This window comes from Pan troglodytes, chromosome 7 (genome assembly GCF_028858775.2).
Source record: "Pan troglodytes isolate AG18354 chromosome 7, NHGRI_mPanTro3-v2.0_pri, whole genome shotgun sequence".
In the NCBI taxonomy this organism is placed as follows: Eukaryota; Metazoa; Chordata; class Mammalia; order Primates; family Hominidae; genus Pan; species Pan troglodytes.
Genome location: NC_072405.2, coordinates 25,864,415 through 25,878,119, shown reverse-complemented (window position 1 = coordinate 25,878,119; position 13,705 = coordinate 25,864,415). Strand labels below are relative to the sequence as shown.

At 40.5% G+C, this 13,705-nt stretch overlaps 2 protein-coding genes across 6 annotated transcripts in view; both read right to left on the bottom strand.

The window, feature by feature from the left end:
• Positions 1-431, bottom strand: part of PDGFRL (platelet derived growth factor receptor like) — a 67,963-nt gene extending 67,532 nt beyond the window's left edge. Inside the window, exon 1 of the mRNA XM_016959143.4 lies at positions 60-431. Coding sequence (XP_016814632.3) covers positions 60-161 — 102 coding nt within the window. The 5' untranslated portion in view covers positions 162-431. The remainder of the gene's footprint in view (positions 1-59) is intronic.
• Positions 432-6,309: 5,878 nt separating this feature from the next.
• Positions 6,310-13,705, bottom strand: part of SLC7A2 (solute carrier family 7 member 2) — a 73,560-nt gene continuing 66,164 nt past the window's right edge. For all 5 annotated transcript variants that reach the window (XM_009454867.5, XM_009454868.5, XM_016959136.4 and 2 more), the window contains 2 exons: positions 13,111-13,219; positions 6,310-11,872 (listed from right to left, as the gene is read on the bottom strand). In XM_009454867.5, coding sequence (XP_009453142.1) covers positions 11,676-11,872; positions 13,111-13,219 — 306 coding nt within the window. In that variant the 3' untranslated portion in view covers positions 6,310-11,675. The remainder of the gene's footprint in view (positions 11,873-13,110; positions 13,220-13,705) is intronic.

The window sequence follows — 13,705 nt, the reverse complement described above, 5'->3', positions numbered from 1 at the left end:
AAGTGCTCCCTAAATATTTCTGTTCATTCCATTTCTCTCCCCCACATGCACTCACTCACAGGACCGTTGCCCTGGGTTCTTGCTGCTCCTCTGTGTCTGGCCAGAGTTGGTCTCCGCACCCAGCCCTGTAACTGCTGGTGGGGGTGGGAGGACGGGTTCATTACAGGAATAACGTGGAAAATGAGACTGTGCAGACAACCCGGGCCTGTGGAGGTGAGGCAGGAGAACAGGGAATTAGGGTAAGCACGGGCTAGGGTATGAGCAGGAGAACAGCAGGTGCAGCCAGTTCGCAGAAGCAAAAGATCAGCAGGTGCAGACAGTTCTAGGCATGATTAGGCGGCACACAGGCCACATCCTCGCTCCTCTGATAACAAGGCAGAAGTTTCCACTTCAGCCTCTGACTGGTCGCAGGCCAGTCGTTCGTAGGGTGTAACCAGTTGGAGGCCTCTAAAGGGAACCCAAGGGTGTTGCCAAGTTCTTTTCGCTTTATAAAATCCCTGGGGAGCGTCAGGCTCTTGTGGCTTGCTGCAGCGCCCTCTGTGAATTGTCTTCTATAAATCTACGTTTTCCTTCCTCCCTTCTGTTGGTTTGTTTTTCCTTGCTTCTTTCTTTCGTTACTCTGTGCATTTCGTTCAATTTTTTGTTCAACAGGCTGAGAATCTGAACAACTCTATCAGGTAACAGTGGGGCAGAAGATACGGGCTTTCACAAGTCCCTCTGCAGAGAGCCATCCTGCGTTTCTGAGCTTGCAGACTCTCATGATCAAAGCAGTTTGCTAGCGGGGGAGATGCCTGTGTGTGTTCCCCCGGTGAGAAGCAGCCCATCTCATTGTGATCTTCAGCACCAGGCACTGCTATTAAAGGGAGCTCAATTCTAAATAACCGGAAAGGGACTTGTCCTTCAACACTCAACGAAAGAAGTGCTGCCATTTATAACAAACTAATGCTTCTCAGTCACTTCTGCAGGAGGAACCAAGAATTCTATATTCTGTTGCCAGCTCTAGCCCGAGCTTTGCCACTCACTTGCCTTGCGATGCAGACAGCAGTTGCCTGGGAATAAAGACGAGAGTTCAGATGCTGACACTGGCACAAACTCTCCATGCCTCTCAGAATTCACTTAACCTTCTGGGTTTTAGCATCTCTTGTTTATTAAGAAAGGGAACTAGGTGATTATTTCAACAGGAGTTTGCTATGTGATTAACATTATGGCTATGAAGGTTGAGACATCATCTCTCATGGCTACTTTTAAGGAGTGGACAAGCATTTAGACCACTGCAATGTGGTGTGTCAGGTTCTGGGGAGAATTCTGAGCAAAGGACTTGGAGGATGCACACAGGAGAGAGTAAATCTGCCTAAGTTGCCCCACCGTGAGATTTCTTTTCATTCTGACCCCATGAATTGACTGCTTAACTCTCACTCCATGTTGGAGCCTGGGGTTGGGTCTAGATTCCTCCTCTCGGTCGCAGTATCCCCTCCATGGTGACTATGCATGTGCTAGGTCCACCTCTCTTATGCCATTATTGTCAAGCTTCACTGCCCTGGCTCAGCTACATTTAGCTTAGAGTTGTCCCTCTTTATCTTGCCGCTTAGAGGCTCTTTTTGGGAGGCTGAGGCGAGAGAGTCATTTGAGCCTGGGAAGCGAGGTTGCAGTGAGCTGAGATGGCACCACTGCACTCCAGCCTGGGCGACAGAGAGAGACTGTCTCAAAATAAATAATAAATAAATAAATAAATAAAAGCAAAGGAGAGAGGCCTCAGAGAATACCCATTCTCCTGCCACCTTGCTCTCAGATTTCTACCATTCAGAACTATAAGAGAATACATTTCTGTTCTTTAAACCATGCACTCTGTGGTTCTTTGTTATGGTAGCCCCAGCAAATTAATACAGGGGTCTGTATTAGGATGGGAACAGAATTCATAAGAAGTATAAGGGCTTCCCAAGACACATAGCTACTTCATCACAAGGCTTATTATCCTTGAATGAGACCATCTCAAGATGATTTTAAATTTGAAAACAAAAACTGCCAAAATTGTATTTTTCACAGGCCTTATTTCACTATAAAAATCCACGTTCTTTGTCTCTAGGGTGAGAAAGAATTTTATTATTAGAATGTCATGTTGATCTTTTCCATTCCTTTTCCAACAATTACTATAATGTTAGCCAATTAAAATAAGCATTATCTTGCAGCTCTAAATCAAATACAACTTGAAGCCTGCTTTCCCAAGGCCTGATTTTTTTTTTTTTTTGTATGTTTAGCTTGTATCTGGTCACCTTAATGGACCTTCTTAGTAGCTTAAATAGTTTTCAGTTGATCTCTTGGGTTTTTAGATAAACAATCACATTACCTGTAACACCCACTTTTCTTTCTTCTCTTTTCTTGGAGATAAGTCTCACTCTGTTGCTTAGGCTGGAGTACACTGGCACGATCTCAGCTCACTGCCACCTCCACCTCTCGGGCTCAAGCAATTCTCCTGCCTCAGCCTCCTGAGTAGCTGGGACTACAGGTGTGCGCCACCATGTCTGACTAATTTTTGTATTTTTAGTAGAGATGGGTTTTCACTGTGTTGGCCAGGCTGGTCTCAAACTCCTGACCTCAAGTGATCCTCCTGCCTCAGCCTCCCCAAGTGCTGGGATTACAGGTGTCAGCCACCGTGCCTGGCCATTTTCATTATCTATTTTAATTAACGGTAGCTTTCTATGCTTACCCATGAAATCTCCCTACTCCATTGCCTTCCGTGCTTTTTATTTGCCCCTTTGTAGTGGTGAATACCATTAGGAATTTGTTAGGTAGAAAAAATCAGCCAATATTTTGGGCATCCCTTCTCCATCCCCAAGATAAGGACATGTAACTTCTCTAACTAGTCTTCGTTAACTACAGACATAAAACCAAGATGATTTTTTCACAAAAATCTATCAGGGGAATCCGCCCCCAATATTTCAATGTAGGTTCTTTTTATTTTCCTTAAGTGTCGGCCGGCTGAGAAATAAAGAGAAAGAGTACAAAGAGAGGAATTTTACAGCTGGGCCGCCAGGAGTGACATCATATATTGGTAGGACCGTGATGCCCACCTGAGCCTCAAACCAGCAAGTTTTTTATTAAGGGTTTCAAAAGGGGAGGGGGTGTAAGAACAGAGAGTAGGTACAAAGATGACATGCTTCAAAGGGCAAAAAGCAGAACAAAGACCACATGCTTCTGAGGGAACAGGACAAAGGGCAAAAGCAGAACTACTGATAAGGGTCCAACAAAGATCACAAGGCAAAGGGCAAAAGCAGAACCACTGAAAAGGGTCTACGTTCAGTGGTGCATGTATTGTCTTGATAAACATCTTAAACAACAGAAAACAGCGTTCGAGAGCAGAGAACTGGTCTGACCGCAAATTTACCAGGGCGGACTTTTTTCCCCACCCTAGTAAGACTGAGGGTACTGCAGGAGACCAGGGTGTATCTCAGTGCTTATCTCAACTGCACAAGACAGACATTCCCAGAGCGACCATTTATAGACCTCCCCCCAGGAACGCATTCCTTTCCCAGGGCATTAATATTAATATTTCTTGCTAGGAAAATAATTTAGTGATATCTCTCCTACTTGCGTGTCCATTTATAGGCTCTCTGCAAGATGAAAAGTATGGCTCTTTTTGCCCGACCCCACAGGCAGTCAGACCTTATGATTGTAACTTCCCTTGTTCCCTAAAAATCACTGTTATTCTGTTCTTTTTCAAGGTGCACTGATTTCATATTGTTCAAACACACATTTTACAATCAATTTGTGCAGTTAACACAATTATCACAGTGGTCCTGAGGTGATGTACATCCTCAGCTTACGAAGATAACAGGATTAAGAGATTAAAGTAAAGACAGGCATAAGAAATTATAAAAGTATTATTTGGGAACTGATAAATGTCCATGAAATCTTCACAATGTATGTTCCTCTGCCGTGGCTCCAGCCAGTCCCTCCGTTCGGGGTCCCTGACTTCCTGCAACAAAAATCAATGCTTCGAGGTTTTAGCAGGAATAAAATTTAGTGGTTGTAAATATGGGACTCCCTGAAGACTTCATTCTGATAGAAATGCCAGACATTTTTGACACTCCCAGAGCCACTCGTCAAGAGACATCTTAGGGTAAGGTAGGGATTCCAGAAACTTAGTCTACTTAAAACCAATGAAGCACAAGTAAGACCTTCCTAGCTCCAGGATGTAGCATGTTGTAAAGATGCATCACCTATTCATTAGTTGCAACAGCCTCTAAGTGGCAAGGGAAAGAGGACTACTCTAAGCCAAAATGTAGAATAGGAAAATTGTGACTTGAGAGCTTTGGCCTCTTTTTTCTTTGCTCTTTCTCCTTCTAGTGTCCTCCCTCCTCTTTCAACTGTCTCTGCCTATTTGCCTTCTCTTGCTTATTTGCTCTAAATGCTCTTTTTGAAAAGCATCTATTATCAGTCATTTACACTTGTGCACCAATTAAAGTCAATGGTTCTGTTTTAAGAACAATGGCGTGACAAACTGATTTCTACCGGAGCAGTGAAATTGTTGGTCCTTCCATGACATCAGTGAGCAGGTAGGGAAAGATTCCGGTGACTTGGAGACTCAGCCACTGGGGATGCCCAGAATCTTGAACTTTGACAATGTTGTAGTATTTGTGGGCTAAGGGACTCAGAGCTCAGAAACTGGCTTGGAGATTGGGGCCCACCCTGGGCTATATAGTACTCCTGGGTAGTGCAGTCTCTATGCTGTGGGTTTCTCTTCCTCTTGACTGCTCCAGTCTTAATAGAGTAATAAGAACTCTTTACCCAGAGTTTATGACATCTGAAACTCTGATATCTACAACTATTTAAGAGGTGGCTATCAATCTGTTACTAGGAAGGTTTATATAAGTAAGTGAGTATTGAGCTGAGTCTCTTTCTAGTTTAACTCATACTTTGATCTGCGTTCATTCATTCATTTACTTTTAGAGACAGAGTCTTGCTCTGTCACCCAGACTACAGTGCAATGGTACCATCGTGGATCACTGAAGCCTCAACCTCCTGGACTCAAGTGATCCTCCCACCTTAGCCCCGAGTAGCTGGGAATACAGGCACTCAGCTAATTTAAAAAAAAAAAAATTGTAGAGACTGGAGTCTCTGCTACGTTGACCAGGCTGGACTTGAACTTCTGGCCTCAAGCAATCCTCCCACCTTGGCTTCCCAAAGTGCTGGGGTTACAGGCATGAACCACCAGGCCCAGCCACTTTGACATACTTTAAAAGACAAGCTGAGATAATGTCATAGTGAGAGTTATTTTTGTGTGTCTTTGAGAATTTTTTGAGATAGTTTACGGGATGAAATAATTTACTCTTTCCACACAGATGAGGACTTCTCAGCACAATCTCTTAGCAATCCATGGGCTTTGAGTCCTTAGCCCCAAAAGGAAGCCTATCTGAGTCCTTCTTTAAACACTAAGGAGATCATACTCCTCTCTCCGGGAGCTTCTGGCTGGACCTACAGCCCAGAGACAACTACTGGGGGATTATTTCATGTGATCCCATGGTGACAAAACAGAGAGGTAGGGCACCACTACCTCACAGCAACTCTAAACAAACAAAAACTAAATTGTTTGAGGCTTCTACTTGGCAAGTAGTTTGCTTTTTTTAGCTTGGTTTTTAATGCTTTCTAAATCGATAGTAAAGTTTTTAAAATTCAACATGTTCCCTCCAATTTACTAGAAACAATAGGAACTGCATACACAAATATGTTTCAAAATTAAACAAGCTAACTCAAGAGATGTGTAATTTTAAGCAATTTAGAAACATTTTTAAAATCCGCATTGAATTCTCCCTCTCTATCAAAGAGTAAAAAGTTGATAATTATTCACCATATTTAAAAGTATCCTAGTGGACATACAGCTGATCACCAATGATTAAAGGCTATGACTGGTGGAAAGAACATTGATGAACTTCTTGCAGATCAAAGCAATGTCAAAGTGAATGGCAGTCGTAGTGATAGGATCCCAGATGTGTGACTCTGGGGTAGCATGCTTCAAGAGAAACTGGCAGTTTTTGGAATGTGCCATGAGTATTGAGGATACGTGAAGACATCTCTTTCATCTCACAGGACTTGGTAGTCAGTCATACAGCAGGCCTTAGGCTGCCAGCTTAGTATTCTTCAATTGTTTCAATGTAGATTGCTTATATTTCTGAGCTTTAAAGATTTCCAGATAAATAAGGAGTTTAATTTAGGTAAGTATGAAATGTGTGCTTTTGGTATGGATGACATCTGCATTCTATATTATTACATATTAAAATTTATTTTAAAAATACACTCACATCAGAAAGCATATTTTACAGTGGTAAAGCAGCAGTTTTTATTTATTACAAATTCTAAAAAAGAATCCAACTTTATAAGTAAAAAGGAACACTGATGATCACTTAAAACATTTAAATTTAAAATTACTACTAAAAAAACCCTGTACATTCACACAAGTCCAATGCCTTTGTTGGTTTTTACAGACATAGAACTTCTGTAGGGTTTTGGGCCCTAACAACAATTTTAAGTACTGCAATAACAAAATAAAGCAATAAAACAAATGGACACTCCTAGGGGACACCAAAGATAAAGGGCCCATTAATCAGGTGTAGGCCAGAGAAACCCAACCTGTTGGCAATATGACGCTGTTTCCCAACTGGGTCTTGGTGAGACACGTGGCACAGCAAGGCTGTCAGTGCATGTGCATAAATTGTAGACCAGGTCCCACTATGCTACTTCAGGAATCAGCCAGCCCTTCCATGAGTCACAGAGGTCCCTTGGTCCTTATTCATCTTGATATACTCATGGGATGTTTGGAATTAAGGAGCCCAAACTACCTTACTTGCATTTGAAGTCTTTCACTTCATATCCTACCCCATCAGTCTAAGAGCCCACCCAACAAGGGTAGCTACACATAGATGCTCACGCTCTATAGGCTGCCTGATCCTGGAACCAGCCTGGGGCCCTGATTATGATCTCCACGGGGCTGTCAGTGGCTAGGGAAAGCTCTTTAAGACCCAGCGATCATGGCAGTGGCATCAACCATGGTGAATCAAAGTTAAGTATAATGCTCCCAGCAAACAGTGTTACCAGTTGGGTTGAGCAATAACAAAATGCGTTTGAAATCAGTAAGACTAAACCGTGTATATACAAACAATAATGAATATTACAAACACCAACAACCACAACAATAACAGATCAGGCTTCTCAAAATCCAGAAACCGGAAGGCTATTTTAAAGTGTTTAAATATAATCATGTAAGGAAAAAAAATCTCCCCAAAACAATAAAGTCAAGCAATTTCATATCTATATGAACTTATTTTCATATCTATATGACTAAAAAATGAAAATGACCTTTGCTGGCATTATTGCTACGCGAATATCCATACTTTCCCCCTTGATATTTAAGGACATGTGGGAGAACTTTATAAACAAGTAAAGTGTGCAGAGAAGGCACTGTTTTGGCACTAGCAAAAAGGACAGTTAATTTCACACGAATCAGGTGAACTTTAATAACCCATGATATACATGCTAAACTCAATCCTTTAAAGCCCTGCGGAAACTGTATTTTTCGTGGTAACAGTTGCTTGAAGCGTATTAGGAGAAATCATGAGCAGTATCACCGGAAAGGGAGAGTCAGAATCTTGGCATGATTTCATCACGCCAAGGTGTGATGTTCTGTAATCTCAGAACACACCCTGATTTAAGAGGAGGGAAGGCAAGGCTCAAGTGCTCCCTCTGTCATCATGGGTATTGGAGGCCGATGGCTTTTCCTTATGATTCCTGCTAAGCATTTAAATAAATTTAGAAAATAGGTAAAAATAGATTCTAATTAAAGTGTTTTATTTTTATTTTTATTTTTTTTGAGGCAGGGTCTCACCGTTGCCCAGGCTAGAGTGCAGTGGCGTAATCTCAGCTCACTGCAGCCTCACTCTCCTGGGCTCAGGCGATCCTCCCACCTCAGCACCCCCAGTAGCTGTGACTACATGTGCATGCCACCATGCCCAGCTAATTTTTGTTTTTTTTGTAGAGACAGGGTCTTGCTATGCTGCTCAGGCTGGTCTTAAACTCCTGGGCTCAAGCGATCAGCTTGCCTCGACCTCCCAAGATCCTAGGATTATAGGTGTGAGCGAGCCACCATGCCTGGCCTTAAAATTTTTTTAACAACTACCTGTAAGCACTCAGGACTTAAAAAGTATTTTGACTAATATTTAAAATTTTAAAGTTTTTAAAAATTTCTTTTATTCATAGAAATTAAAAGAAAACAAACAGTCTCTTATTTTTTAAAGGAGGGTAATTCTGAAACTAATATTTTCTATCAACTATGGCTGGTGATGGTAAAGTTCTATATATTAATGTTACTTTTTCATATATATCTCTCTTAAATGACACTTTGGCTTTCGTTCTCTCAATGTTTATCTCTGGGGAAAATGTGATTAAGATAATCAGTATTTTAGTATATATCAAAAGTTCTAATATAAGTTTTCCTCATAGTTTTTAACAGAGTTTGCATAGCTCTATTCTTAAATGTAGGACTGCCATTGCCTTTTGGTGGTAATTCACAAATTATTGTGTTTTTTTAAGAGTATAAAATTTGAGGTGCCATTACAAGAAATTCTCGCTGAAAATGTTGAGAATATATTTCTTAATGTAGAAAAGAAAAGTAATTTAAGCTGCTTTTACTCAATCACAAAAGAATTTGCATATGTATTTCTTAATTACTGGAGAAGACTTTATATAATTTTGATTGATTACTAGTCAAAACTCTACAAAACATTTAGGTAATTCTGAGAAAGTAAAAAAAAATTTAGTTGAAAACATTATGAATTCACAAGCAGAAACAGAAAGGTGCCAAAGAGCTGGTGATACTGACTTTTGCTAATAAACACCTACCAGGACAGATCAGTCGGAAAAGGTGTGGCAGCAGCAAGTAAACAGGAATCCCCAAATGCCCCTACCTCTTCTCCATTCCAGATTACAAAGCACCTGCTATAATGTACTAGAGTTTAGTGATTTCATATTAGAAACATTATAAATACGTCTTAAAGAGTCTATAGGAAATACACATATAAAATCATAGTATATTTTAAAATAGTTTAAAAACTAAAAATTAGGTATAAGCATATCTATCAACATCAAACATCAATTTTTCTCCACATCAGTTGGGTTTTGTACCCACCTAATGACACAGTCAAAGCCCACCATAAACCCAACTTACTTATACACTGACGTTTGAGATACACACACACAGATATATATACACTCATACAAACATATGTAACTGTTAACATACATACAAACACACACATCCGTTGAGTCTTCACAGAAAAAAAGGCACAGTGGCTGACAAAGCATCTTTTCATAGATATTTGTGTCTGCAAAGTGTTTCAATGTGGAAAAATAATTTTTCACTGAATTCTGCTTCCAATTGAGCACAGTGGGCATAACGGTTTTAGCTGCCTATCACATTCTAAACAAGTTTCTTGGTTTCGTTACAGTAAAAGATTTGAGTGTTCATATATAACAATTGTTCACATTTCCTGTGTGAAGGGTCTATTCTAGATTGGGTATAGAATCAAACGGGTTTTCAGCGTACTGTGACAACAGCAAGGATTTACGAGCATGCCTACGGTCCCTACCAAAATACCCGAGCCTGTGCTTATCCAACTCCTCCTCTCCAGTAAACCACGCAGCTTGAGAGAAAATTCTGGGCTTCAGATTTTACCATGTGCACCCTGGAAGTTGTGGAATGTCCGTAATGAGTTCTGTGTCATGGATGCTATAACACTAGCAGCCAGAAACCCAGGCTTTCTACCTGTTTCTTTGATGTTTAATCACTATAAACTCCTGGCTATACAAAACCATCACAACTTGCTTTTTAATGGCATCAATAAAATAGCTCATTTCTTGGAAGACCCATGAGGAAAACGAATGTTTTCCTTGTCTTGGGATTACACGGGCCAGCTAGCATGCCTGGTAATGTTCACCATGCTGTCCTGGGAAATGTCGCCCAGCCTCATCCAATGAACTATTTAATGATTTGTATGAGAAATAGTTCATGAGAAGCAAAACACACTGCAAAGAAACAGTCCACTATTAGGGAATCCTAAAAAGTAAAATATGACAATTAGAGAATCTTACATGTAAAAATTTATTTACTCATTTACAAGGGTTAACTGTGTTTATATAGCTTTAATTCAATTTGATTCTTTTTAGTTTCCAGTTTTAAATAATCATGTTTTTTAAATCAAAATATTTGATTCCGCAATCACTGATGGGTTATTGTATAACACTGGAGCTTGTATTATTAGGCTTAGTGTAGTCATTTGAAAGCAAATGGAATAAAAAGTGCTAAACAATTTATGGGGTAGGGGGAGAAAAATATTCCTAAATGTTTCCAAAAGAAACATCAGAGGCAAATTAGATCCAAAGCCCTTAAATTGGGCCATGTGTCATTTAACAATGGAATAGGCCGTTCATATCAGAACAGGGGGATTTTCTCTTCTTCTATCCCTTCATCTTTCCCTCTTTGCATGATGCTGCTGTAGCCCCCTCATCTCTAAGACAAGACAAAAGAAACAGAGAAACAAAGAAGTGAACTCTGGGCCTGATGAGGTTAAGAAAAAAACTAAACTGTGATTAAGTAAGTAATGGAAAGAGGAGGAATCATTCCACTAGTTGTGTGGTCTGGGAGAGTCTGTTGGCTTATTTTAAGTCACTTTTTAGAAAAAGAAGCTTGGGGTCTACTTATTCTAGCATTGGTCTAACTCTTTGATCTTCAAACATATTCTCATTACGGCCACTCCATGAGCTTTCTGGCCATGGTGACTATCTTCACTTTTTAATTTAAAGGGTCCCAAATATATCACAGTGCCTCTCTTAAGTCCCTGACTGGGGATACGTCATTCACAGCAAGTGAAGACCTCGTATTTTAGGACCACTGTTTGCAAAGGAGACAAAAGTTCAAAAGGATGCCAACTAGTGGCATGGAATGCCACTCCTGGCCTGTGTAGTGCAGCAGAAGCAGACACCCCTATTGGCTGAAGTTTGAGCAAACTGTCATACCTCACAGGAAAAAAAATTTGCATTAAACCCACTGTTGGCATTCACAACTTATTGAAAAGTCTCTTTCCTTATCCCCTCATCTTACCCCTAACCAGTGATAGACACCATGATGAGTAACTGCATTTTTGGCATCCCCTAAACTGACATTAATGAAGTCAAATAAAGTAAAGCTACTAGTATTTCCCCAACTGCAGGGGGCATAGACGAAACCTCTTTACATTCAGTGATTTCCCTCTATTTCAGTATGTGCAGTATATGCCACCGATTAATGACAACACTGGAAAAATGTAACACAATAATAGTAAAACACCAGCTAACTTTTAACACTCATGTTCCCAAGCATATACACAGATACATACATACACACATACATACACACTCCCACTGTTTGGGGGCTATTCATCACTGATGAATGAAACCTCCACTCAGGAGGTTTCCCCGGGCACATAATCCACCATCTGAGGAGATGCTGTCCAGACGAGTAAGTATAAATTAGGGTGAACTATGTATGCAGCAAACCCATGACAACCCAGCATGCTGATGACATCCCGTCACGGTTTACTCAGTGTAGGATATGTATGCTAAGACGATGACCAGCTCTGCTCCTGCAAGTGTTAGAATTCACTTGTCTTTTCATGGAATATGAAAGGTGAACTGAGATTTCTTGGTTGATGGTCATTTGCTTGAATGGCAGATTTTTCTTCTGTTGCTGCATGAACGTTGTCTGGATAAGCATCTTCTTCATTGTTTTCATCTCTCAGATGACCCTCCAGGCTGTGTCTAATGCCATAAGAAAAGTAAATCAGGAAGCCTGTTGGGGCAGGAAAAAAAAAAATCAATGTTTCAGGTATGTCAGAAAATGACTTTTAAGTTATTGAGGTGGAAAATGTAGAACTTAATAGAGTTTTTCTCTTTCCTTTCTGTAGTACTTTAGAACGGGGGTCACCAACCCCTGGGCCACAGACCACTATTGTTAGGAACCAGGCCACACAACAGGAAGTGAGCAAGCAGTCTCTAGTATTTACAGTGTATTTACAGCCACTCCCCGTTGTGAACATTACCACCTGAGCTCTGCCTCCTGTCAGAGCAGGGCAGCATTAGATTCTCACAGAAGGGACTGCACACGTGAGGGATCTCGGTTCCATGCTCCTTATGAGAATCTAACTAATGCCTGATGATCTGAGGTGGAATAGTTTCATCCCCAAACCATCCCCCACCCTGTCCATGGAAAAACTGTCTTCCACAAAACCCGTGCCTGGTGCCAAAAAGGTTGGGGACCGCTGCTTTGGAAGAATGAAATGCAAATATAAGATACCCCACAGAAGGTGTCCTTGATCAATATTTTCCTGGTAGAATGTGCCTCTCTATTGTGAAGACCCAAACTTTATAGATTGTATTTTGCTCTCAACAAGTTTTTCAATGTTTATATGGAAAAATTTTAATTGATGTTCTTAAAAGTCAATACTGTACTTTAAACAAAATGATATGTGGAATAAAGTCTCAAATTATACCCTAAATACAAGTGGTGAGTTATCAGAGTCAAGATCAGATATTTTGCAAAGTACACCCTGTATTAACAAAGGGGACACGGACATGCTTTACACGTGTCACTGTCACCAGGAGAGTCCAAAGAACTGTATGCAAAGCAACTGTTTATCAACAGCCACACTGACTGTGTGGGGATCAGGAGGCAACGTTTTAAGTACCCTCCTAAGACCACTGCAGACATGTAGGCATTTTGCTGTTTTAGTTCTATTTTAGAAAATTTGGTTGTGAGTTTTGGGTTGATGTAAAATGACTTTTTCTGGGTTTCATTTTTGTCACCCATAAATTGAAGGAAATAGAGCCTACATGGTTCTACAGGGTTAGTGGGAGATACTGACTTAAAAAGGCATCTGAAAACATCTGGAAAAGCACTTGGACATCCCTAAGAATTAGGAAAGAAAGAAGTGGGGAAAAAAAGCCTTTATTCCCAGGATGGGGGAGAGGGCGTGTTTCTCTCATCACAGCACTGAAATGGGAAAGAGAACCCGACATTAAAAGACCTACCAATTGCCATCCAAATGCTGAATCTGACCCAAGTGTCTGCACTTAACTGGACCATCAAGTAAATGTTCACCAGGATGCTGAACGCTGGCAAAAATGGTAAGAATGGAACCTGAGGGGGAAAACAATCCTTTTGAATATACTCATATTTTGAAGCATATTCCCCAAGTTATTTCAACAGGGTGGCAATTAATTTGGCATACATACTTTCACACCACGTCAATCACAGTTAAAACCATGCTTCTAGAGACCATAAAAGGAGAATCACATCTTAGAGTATTTACTAAAGCTCAAGGCAACAGGGGATTTATCAGATTCAGTAACACCTGCACAATCAAAATAATATTGGTTTTAGGATTTAGCTTTCTTTGGGGTTTACTGATTTCATTTAGACACACAAAGGGGAGACCTCTGAAATGTGGGACACATATGGTTATCCCAGGTACATCCTTCCAGGAAGCCCTCTTCAAACCCAAGCCAGTATACGCTTAGCTCAAATGGGACAGGATAGTTTAACTTGCAGTAGAGGAGCTTATCTAAAAAGATAAGCTCCTTTTTAATTTAAACATTAAAAAATGTTTAATTTAGTTTTATTTTA